The 10662-nt window shown below is 45.2% G+C and overlaps 2 protein-coding genes across 2 annotated transcripts; one reads left to right on the forward strand and one right to left on the reverse strand.

Moving 5' to 3' along the window:
- Positions 1 to 1993: 1993 nt before the first annotated feature.
- On the reverse strand, positions 1994 to 3632 carry LOC125554505 (acyl transferase 15-like). The gene has a single exon (XM_048718223.1). It carries the CDS (start codon positions 3549 to 3551, stop codon positions 2289 to 2291), a length of 1263 nt encoding a protein of 420 aa, XP_048574180.1. The 5' UTR covers positions 3552 to 3632; the 3' UTR covers positions 1994 to 2288.
- Positions 3633 to 4687: 1055 nt separating this feature from the next.
- Positions 4688 to 6063, forward strand: LOC125555608 (GDSL esterase/lipase At1g28640-like). Its single transcript, XM_048718757.1, has 4 exons — positions 4688 to 4947; positions 5044 to 5268; positions 5341 to 5486; positions 5583 to 6063. The coding sequence occupies exons 1-4, from the start codon at positions 4689 to 4691 to the stop codon at positions 5865 to 5867; spliced, it is 915 nt and encodes a 304-aa protein (XP_048574714.1). The 5' UTR covers position 4688; the 3' UTR covers positions 5868 to 6063.
- Positions 6064 to 10662: the final 4599 nt, after the last annotated feature.

The raw sequence follows: 10662 nt of genomic DNA on the forward strand, positions 1-10662 counted from the left end.
GTCATCGGTCGGTGATGATTGATGATACTCTGCAGTGGGGGTTGAGTGGTGTGGTTTCTTTACCCTTGAGACTCGACCAGGATAGCGGAGACTCGACGCGGTAATAGCTGCGAGGCGTGGGGTGCGCACGGGACATGGAGACGGGCCAGGGCTCTGGTGGGCATACATGTGGTGAGACAACTGCGAATTTGACTCGGATGACTACAAGCAATGGTGAAATTCCTTCAAGTTTCAGACAGGGCGGTCAAGGAAGAGCGATGATGTTGAGTTCAGATAACTCTTATGTGTGACACCCAATATGTGAGTTGTTCACTTTCACGCAGGTCAGTGATCAGTGTGTGATGGCATTGGACTGATACTCTGAAAGTTGGGAGCACAAACTAGAGTGACAAGGAACTTAATTTTGCTCGAGTGTTGACTGTGGTCAAGAAAAGGAGGGACTACAAGTTGCAGGTGGAGTCACATGGAGTCTTTGGAGTAGCAGCGGCACTCATGGGATAAGCTCAAGTTCAATGTACATGAAAGTTTGACACATGGACGAATTCAAGGTGATGGAGAATATTCGCCAAGGTGGAGTTTGTTAGGGTTGTGTCGAATATTGTGTACAAGATAGGTTACACTTGGACTTATAGTTGTATTGTGTTTACATAGGATGTGGAGTCGTGTCCTAGTAGGACACTTGTATCCTAGGCCTCTTTTATATAGCGGGGGCAGACACACGATGTAACCTATGCCAACATAATAGCACAGGCACGCGGGGAGCTGGCGGCGTGTGCCGACGCCCGGGCGGCCGGGGTGCGGTATTGTAATGGTATCGTGAGGAGGAGCGCCCGTAGTCAGGCCCCGGGGATGTAGCCATATCGGTGAACCTTATTAACAAATCTCGGTGTCGTGCTTGTGTGATTGCTTGGTCCTCGATAGATCAATGGTGGCCTCAGATTTATTCTAACAATAGTAAGCTGGATGACGGCGAGGTAGGCTCAAGTTCAGCTCTAACAAGTGCGTCTGCACTACAAGAAAATGACATTTAATCACATGTGAAATAAAGAAAGTTTAATACTTATCAAACTTTTCGAGCTCAATTTTAGGTTGATGCTCGGCTAGACTAGGACTCGAGCTGAGCTTGAATTGAGACATAAAACTTGAATAGGTTGGGGAGCTCGCACTTCCTGGAAATAAAAATAGTTTTGAAACGATACCACAGCTGCTGCCGTATACCAAGTGGGCAGTTGGCTTCCTTTGAATGTGCGTTTCTATGGTAGAGCTTGGATGTTGCTTCCTGACTCTCTTTTTAAGGAGTTTTTTTTCTTTCTATTTCTGTCTGAAGAAAGCTTTGTGATAAATAGTGTTACATTTATGTAGTCTGTGGGCGGCCAAAAGTCTCCGCCGCCCCGTTGGACCTCCCTTCTGGGCCCATTTGCGGGCCGAATCGACCGCCCGAGTCGCCTTCGGGCTTGATTTGGGTTGATTGTATAGTTTACTATGGGCCTAGAAGCGAAGTCGGGCATTTTTTTACTTAAATTTTTTCCCACATACCCGCGGCGTGTGCATGCGGGCACGTGCGTGTCCCACGAAAAAAAAACTACCAACACGTATTTCTATACATATCCCCGTCGGGCCGCCGGGCGGTCACTTTTTCAAAATATGACCATCATGTCCTTTGTTGTGAAGAGGTATCGACCAATCTCAGCCATCCTTGTATTCGGGGGAGGGGGGTCTACCGAAGCAGAAGCGTTGTCTATATCATTTACGGTTTGCAAGGAAAATAATTCTACAAGGTTGTATAGATACATGGCGACACTGAACAAAAACATTGAAATTACTGGTATCATGGCGTCAGGAACATTAAAAAAAATGTTCGTAAAGGACAGAGCATTGAAGAATAGAGAACATTGTTCATAATTAAAGGCAGTGTGCATCTCCGTGAGAGCGCTTGGTGCAGATTTCGAGATCACCTGGACCTAGTTGCCAAAACGAATATCCAGGAGTACATATTACTCACTCCGATCCATACTAATTGTCGCTGCTTTAATACAACTATGTACTCTCTCTGTCTCAAATTTCTTGTTTTATATTTGTCTAAATACGGATGTAACCAATACTAAAATGTGACTTGTACATCCGTATCTAGACAAATTTAAGACAAGAATTTTGGGACGGAAGGAGTACTAAAGTTCTACTACTGTTCTCTCAATACAAATGAGTAGGATACATATCATTGAAGAAAGCAAATTAAATGGAGGGAATAAAAGTAGAGATACATATCCTTCCATGCATCTGGGAGAAAATCAAAGCTTGGATGAAGCTGAAAGCGGATTATAAGTGAGGTGGGATTTTGCTAATTCACGGATGAAAGCGTCGGCGTGCTCCTGTATGACACAGATGGACTGCACGTTGTACTCGTCATTGCAAGGGACGCACGTTGCGCAGCTTGGCAGCGTCGTCCTTTTCTTGGTGTACTCCATCAATCTCGCCGGCGGCCCAAAACCAAAGTCAATCGCCTCCATGCCAAGGTTTCGCCAGCACGACATGAAGAAAAGATTGTACCCATCCAACTGCCGCAGCTCGTCGATCTTCGACTGGCCGGGCACCCGATCCTTGGCATGCTGGATCATCTTCACTAGCTCCATGAGGTCGCCGTTCGCCACGGCGCCACTGGTCGCCGTCACCAGCTGCGCGGTGACGCAGTTGCCGTAGAAGCCCTCCCTGGCAACCGCGTGCTTTCGCGCGTTTGCTGGGAAGGTGAGCACGGCGAGGGCCGACGGGTTGGACATGATTGCACGGGTTCGGCACTGCCACAGGACCGCGGCAACTGCCTCGAACACAGTGCATGGCCGGTGGTAATTCATGGTGTACGTGCTTTTGATGCGGTTGACCAAGCTTGATGGGACAGTAATGTCGAGGAACACCATTGGGGACGGCTGGAGCATGCCCAAAAATTGAACAAAGTTTGTGGAAAATGGAGGCAAGTCCAAAACGAGCGAATTCTTGGACCTCACCGGGATGACGGACGGCGACGGCAGCCCGCGGGCCAACTCTCCGATGGCCTGCATAAACTGCGCCATCCCGGTACCATCGCCGACGGCATGGTTCCACGTCACCCCCATGACGAACCCGCCACAAGTGAACACGGTCACCTGCATCAACACTAGTGGTTCAGTGTTGCTGAAACCCTCAGCCGCATGGAAGATGGCGAGCTCTTCTTGCAGCGACGAGTCACAGAACTCTGGGACGTCCTTGATGGCGCAGTTGGCAGAGGCGGCAACAAAGGAGACCCCCTCGCCGGTGCATTTGATGAAGAATTCGCCGGCTGTGTCGCCAGCGGCAAGGCGGCCGGCGATAGGGTAGTAATGGACAAGTGTTTGTGACAATCCCCTTTTAATGGTCCCCATCGGATCTTGAATTGGAGACTCGAAAATGAAGAACACTGTAACTGATCTGCCACCAAACATCTCGTCGTAGGATGAGAGATTGATGTGCTCACCGGTGACTATTGCCTCCGATGGCGTGATGAGCACGGGCGGGGACTTGCTGATCACTACAACACTCATATTGTTTCTTCTTCGGTCTATCTAGGTTGAGAGTTGACAGTGGTATATGTATGTCTATGTATTTTGATCGTGTCCTGTAGCCTTCCCAGCTTGGTTTATACGGACAAGAAGATAAAGATGCTCTACCTTCATGGCCAAGTGTATTTGGATGGGAACAAAAACGAGGGGAATCAAACGAACCGTCCACAGATCAATTATGCTCGCTACAATAGTCTTTACAGACATTGATAGGTATGAGCGACCAACGTGCATAGAACAAGCCTGTGATCACTAAATTAATGCAACCACGAACATGCATAAAACCTGCTAGTGAAGACTTCGTGCATATATAAAACCACCAAGTCTTTATCTTTATATCTTGGTCTAATAGAAAGCCAAGTCTTCTCCTAACCATGTGGACTTGGGCACGTTATATGTACCATGTCACATGTGCACATGCAGCTAGTTTCCTGGATTCCCGTTTGCTCACATTACTTTCCTGGACTAGGCTATTTTTTTTTTCTCAACACAGTCGGTCGTTTGCTCACATTACTTTCCCGTCGTTCCCACCTGGACTGACCCAAAAACACGCATAGGCCGTGACCTCGACGGTGCCATCTAGTACCATTCAACAATACACACATGTGGTTGCTCGATTACTTTCCCAACAGCCAGGTCGATGGGAGACCGACATGCACATATACAACTACTCCCTCCATAACTTAATATAAGATGTTTTTTGACACTATAAACGTTTTTTGACGCTGTTATAGTGTCAAAAAACATCTTATATTCAGTTACAAAGGTCTATTCAGGCGTGATCGCACAGGTAAACTAGTATGCACACGGTTTTCTATATTTTTTCAGGTTGTACTATAACAGGGCCGGGGATACATGTATATCCGTAGTAGTTTAGAGCTAACCTAAACTTATACTACTCCTCTATGTTAGCTTCCGGTCCAATCCGTGCTCGCACACATCGTGGTTTATTCCAAGATATCGTGGTTTATTACAAGTATCTTAAAAGAGCTCCAAATGCTACACTAATGTTTCAGTACACTAATCAATCATTGTTGGGCATTGGCTCGTGTGATTATATATGGCTGTTCGGAACTGGTGGCATGTCCTACCACTTCTGTGCTATTTTTCATGTTCAAGATGCATACGCTCCTATGTGCGATTTTCCTCATCCTCCAACTCTCGCCCCCCATGCCGGTGATCTCGTCACCCTCCGGTGCTCGGCATTACAAATCTATTTTTAGCTTCGGCGACTCCTTAGCCGACACCGGCAACGGCCCTGTCATCTTTGAGCGGTTCTCCATCTTCAATCGCGTCACACGACCTCCCTATGGCAGCACCTTCTTTGGCCGCCCGAGTGGACGAGACTGCGATGACCGGATCATCATCGACTTCATTGGTACGTACATAGTACTAATAGAGTAGGCATAGTCCTAGCCAGAAGCTAGATTAATTTGTCAATGTGTTTAATGTATTTTTGGGACATTGGTTGTAGCTGAAAACTTGGGCTTGCCATATGTGCCCGCCACCCAGGTGCACAACGGTAGCTTCCATCAAGGTGCCAATTTCGCCGTTGCGGCCGCCACCACTCTTGACGCCGATTTCTACCACGGGAGGGATATCCCCGGTGCACCCAGCATGTTCCCCCTCAATACCAGCTTAGGAGTGCAGCTTGAGTGGTTCGAGTCCATGAAGCCATACTTGTGCCGCACAGGGCGAGGTAATTTATCCATACATGGGCGTCATTATTGAAGTGAATGCTTGATGAGAACTCCAATGATATTGCATGCAGAGTGCAAGGAATTCTTTGGCAGTTCCCTCTTCTTCGTTGGAGAGTTCGGCGTCAACGACTATCACTTCTCTTTCCAAAAGAAAACGGTACAGGAAGTCAGGTCCTTCGTTCCAGATATCGTGGCAACCATATCCATGGCCATCGAGGTAATTCCATCAAAAAATCATGTAGATGTATCATGTATGCATATATATTGAACCAAGCTTGCATGCTAAATAGATAATGGCTGATGTGTTCAACAGAGGCTGATCACCAAACATGCTGCGCGGAGCCTGGTGGTTCCAGGTGTGATCCCGTCGGGATGTTCACCGCCGATTCTCACCAAGTTCGCTGATGGCTCACCAGCAGCATACGACTCCAAAACTGGTTGTCTGAAAGCTTACAATGAGCTGGGAATGCACCACAACTCGTTGCTGCAGGCTGAGCTGGCCAAACTCCAGGCCAAGTACCGGAACGTCAAGATCATCTACGCCGATTACTTCGGCCCAGTCATGGACATGGTGGAGTCGCCTCACAAGTTTGGTTAGGGCCCTACCCTCCATTAAATATAATATAGTATATGTTAGAACAAATCATATTATCGTTGTAATCTCAACCTCTTCCTCTATCTTCTATTGTATTCAAACTCTTGTACTCATCCTTGTACGCCAAGGCAAGTCCTTCGGCTCTATCAATATATATACGCACGCGGCTCCCCTCGTGGGAGTACGAACGCTTCATACTTTTACATGGTCATCAGAGCCCCTCTTTCATACATCTAGCCACAAACCAAAAACAAAACCCTAGATTATATTCGCGATCGCCGTCATGGCTTCCTCAGCCCGCGTCGCCCTGAACCTTGGTTCACCTCCATCAGAAAAGCTTGCGAGAGGGAATTTCATCCTCTGGAAGACGCAAGTTCTCCCAGCTCTGCGAGGAGCGCAGGTTACTGGGCTTTTGGACAACTCCGACGCCGCTCCGCCCAAGACGGTGGAGGTCACAAAGGCGGACAAAACCACGGCCCAAGAGTCGAATCCTCTGTATGGAACTTGGATCGCCAAAGATCAACAGGTTCTGTCATATCTACTCAATTCCATGTCTCCTGAGATCCTTGCGCAGGTCGTCGGGAGGGACTCCACCTTCGAGCTCTGGACTACAATCAACAACCTCTTCGCCTCACAATCGCAGTCTCGGATCACCAACCTAAGGATTGCGATCACCAACACCAAGAAAGGCACTATGTCTAGTTCAGCATACATGGCGAAGATGAAGAGCCTCGGGGATGAACTACCTGCTGCTGGCCGCCCCGTCTCTGATCTGAGATGATGGACTACATACTTGCAGGATTGGACCGCGACTACGACTCCGTGGTGGCGGCGACCGGCGCTGTCAAGAACAGCATCACCGCCGATGATCTCTTTGCTCAGATCTCTGCCTTTGATCAAAGGATGGAGATGTTGGGCGAATCGTCTTCAGGCGGGTTTCATACATCCGCTAATGCAGTCTACAGAGGCCGTGGCTCGTCCCGCAACAGATCCTATCGCGGGCGAGGAGGAAGGGGGCGCGGCCGTAGTGGTGACCGCGGTGACCGTGGTGACCGCCAGCCTTCTCCCTCCAATGGCAGCGGAGGATTCAGAGGACGCCCTCGGCAGCAGCAACAATAGCAGGCGCATGAGCAGCATGACTTCCCAGAGTGTCAGATATGTCTCAAGCATCATCCAGGGGGTGCACGCGTCTGCTGGTGGTGCTACGAAGAGAATGATCAAGAAGAAAAGGAGGCGCATGCAGTCTCCTATGGAGTTGACACAAATTGGTATGCCGACAGTGCATCAACAAATCACATCACGGGTGAACTTGACAAGTTGACCATGCGGGAGAAGTACAACGGAGGTGACCAAATTCGCACGGCAAGCGGTTCTGGTATGAATATTACACATATTGGTAGTTCAATCGTTAAACACCCCATGAAAAATTTGCACTTGAAAGATGTCTTGCATGTTCCAGAAACTTTCAAAAATCCTGTTTCCGTTCATCGTTTCACTCTTGATAACAATGTTCTCATAGAACTATCCTTATTTTTTCTTGGTTAAGGACTTGGCAACAAGGAGAATAATTCTTAGAGGACAGTTTGAGACCTCCTAGCTATTTGGATTCTATTCTTGATTTTCTCACATCATCCATTTCAGTGACAAAGAGCAGATCACTTTATAAGAGAGTCACATATTGTTTCCCCTCGTGTGGTGTGCACCGATCAGCTCCAGGAGAAAATCTCGTTTGATCTGGATGATGAGGAGGCTATACGTTTCTTCCAGGATCTCATCAACGAGAGTGTGAGCGCATTGTTCCCTCAAACGGTCGAGACAATCCATAGATGAACAGGTCCTCCTTATTTGTAGATGGTTTGTTTGCTAATGCACTACTAGGAAAAGGCCTTCTAATGGCGCACCGGTTTTGCCTACTAATGGCGCACTACCGATGCGCCATTAGCATCACGCCACTAGAATTTTTTTCTAATGGCGCATCTGTGGTGCGCCATTAGAATCTGGTATTCTAATGGCGCACCGCTGGTGCGCCATTAGTATCTAGTATACTAATGGCGCATCACCTAGAAGTGCGTCATTAGTAACAATTTTTTTCCAAAAAAAAATTTCAGAATTTTTTTTATCAAATTTTTTCAATTTTTTTTGTTTTTTTTCTTAATCTCAGGTCACTATGGCTTAATCTTGGGTTAATATGCTTAATCTCAGGTCAAATCGCACTCCATGGTCAAACTTTCCGAAATGTCACCCATCCTCACACTACTCCAGCCCAAGCACGCTTAACTTCAGAGTTCTATCCAACCCCAGCAACAGCTCACTTCACAAGCACTTATTGATATATCTAGCATATCAATCCTATTATACCTTGTTGATGTCTAGGACTTTGTTCATGTTCATGACTATGATGAAATTTTGAAAAATATTTCAAACTTTCCGGTCATATTAAGTATCATTTTTTGAAGAAAAATTAAAAAAAAATTCAAAACTTTTTTTTTTAATTTTTTTGCCTCTAGATCTTGAAAGCCCAGTAACTTTTTTTGTGTTAGGTTTTTGGGGATTTTGAAAATATTTAACGGGGTTCCAGTTCATGGGGGAAACTTATTAATCCGAGTTCGTATGCAAAAGTTTTTAATCCGAGTAACTTTTTGAGTAGATGATTTTTCATATATAAAACTTTTTAATCCGAGTTCGTATGCAAAAGTTATGCCCATTTTACAAATTTCCAGAGAGATTTTGCAAATAAAGTCGAAATTTATATTTGTAAATTTTCCCAACAACTAGACCACATATGACATGGGAAACTTATTTTCTTTCATTTTTTTGACATTTTTATCATTTTTTTTTATTTTTTTAAACTGAAAAGGCGGTCTTAGGGGCGGTGCATTCGGTGGAAGACGGACAAACTAGTAATGGCGCACTGTGGGGTGATGCGCCATTAGTAGTTAAACTAGTAATGGTGCACCACACCCACGGTGCGCCATTACTAGTTTTGAAAAAAAAAATTAAAATTTTTTTGGAAAAAATTAGTAATGGCGCACCAGTGGACAGTGCGCTTTTTAATTTATTTTTACTTTTTTTTCAAAACTTTTAGTGGCGCACTGTGGGTGTGGTGCGCCATTACTATGTCAACTAGTAATGACGCACCACACCCTCGGTGCGCCATTAGTAACAAATTTGTTTTTTATTTTTTTTTCAAAACTTCTAATAGTGCACCGCACACCAGGTGCGCCATTAGTAATATATTTCTAATGGCGTACCTGTATGTGGTGCGCCATTGCTATATACTAATGGCGCACCACACATGTAGTGCATCATTAGTGTCCATTTCATCTATAGCCGTTTTCGTAGTAGTGATGTTCGTTAATATTATTGTCATATAACAATATGCTCTTGCGATGGCCACTGACAAGCTCCTTTTCTTGTTTAATCTCCATTTTCACAGATAACAATGGATACCAGGAAGAGACATTTTTTGAGGAATGGTAAGCAGAGACTGTAAATGGTCATCTGTACCTCCTTGGGTACTTCTAAGTTATCTGTGAATGTGTCTGTATTAAACGTGGCTTGTGCGTAATGTAATCAGAAGAGTCTATGGTGTACTAGAGGTGGCGGCAATGTGTTGATAAGACTGGAATAGAAATGCTAAGAACTGTGTGCTGATGCCTGATGAAATGCTAGAGAACTGTGTGTGTGTGACTGCTGCGTTGTGGGCATCCACAACCACCTGGCTAGGGATAGCCATTTTCTTTCTTCTGTTTGGTTGAGTAGAATGTTAAGTGGTTGCAGATAGCCATTTGTGTGTTTAGTTCGAGGGCTAAGGGGAGAACATGTTGTTGTTGTGATAACCACTTTTCTTGAGGTGGTGAGATTACTACCATTTATTCAGGCAATTTGAGCAACAAAAGTTCTCGGCTCTGATTTGGGAATATAAACAGCAGCTCAGTTTCATTGATCATCTTCACTGACAGTAAACAAACGGACTTATAATGTGGACTACTGGGTCTTATCTGAACATAAACTAGCAGAGGCAGTTAAATTGACTAGTGCCAAATATAATCTCAGATTTGGGGAAAAACTCATCAAGGTTCAGTTTCTACAGTATCTTCAGTTAGTTCAACTCTGGAAGTGCTATTTCTCCAGCAAATAACTTTGCATCTCTGATGCACCCATTTGATAAAGTCAGCTCTGATGCAGTAGGATTAGATTAGAGAAATGGCTTGGTATAGCATTTGGGCATAGGATAGCTGAGAAACGTCCTATGTTAGTTTTACTCTTTCTTCCCAAAGGGAACACTTAGGCCATTTGAGTCGGTTTCTTGACAAAGGCCCTCGAAATGCAGTACTGCTCACAGCAGCACCAAGGCAGCAACTTGTATGTAGAAACACAAGCAGGAATCAATCTAGACGCAGAAATATCTGCGTACCACACAGTACATTAATTTGTAGTATTAGTTATTGATAGGCAAAAGTAGACCAACATCAAACTCCTTCACACTGCATACTGAATACTAATGACAGATGAAATTAAACAGGGTTTAGGGTTTAGGGTTTAGGGTTTAGGGTTGCAGAAATCACACTGAGTACGTAGTACTGAGACTGAGCACTCGCAAATCACAGCAACACATTTCATTTGATGGTGTAGTCAACATGCATCCTCAGAAACCCAGGAGAATATTTGTATTATTGTTATTATACACAAATAGAGATAGAGTGATCAACTGACCATATAAATAAAAAACAAAACGATACATAAGGCATTATGACCAGGAAGAAAGTCCAGCATCAGAACATCATCAATAAACAAA

Source organism: Triticum urartu, chromosome 1, assembly GCF_003073215.2.
Source record: "Triticum urartu cultivar G1812 chromosome 1, Tu2.1, whole genome shotgun sequence".
NCBI classification, from domain to species: Eukaryota; Viridiplantae; Streptophyta; class Magnoliopsida; order Poales; family Poaceae; genus Triticum; species Triticum urartu.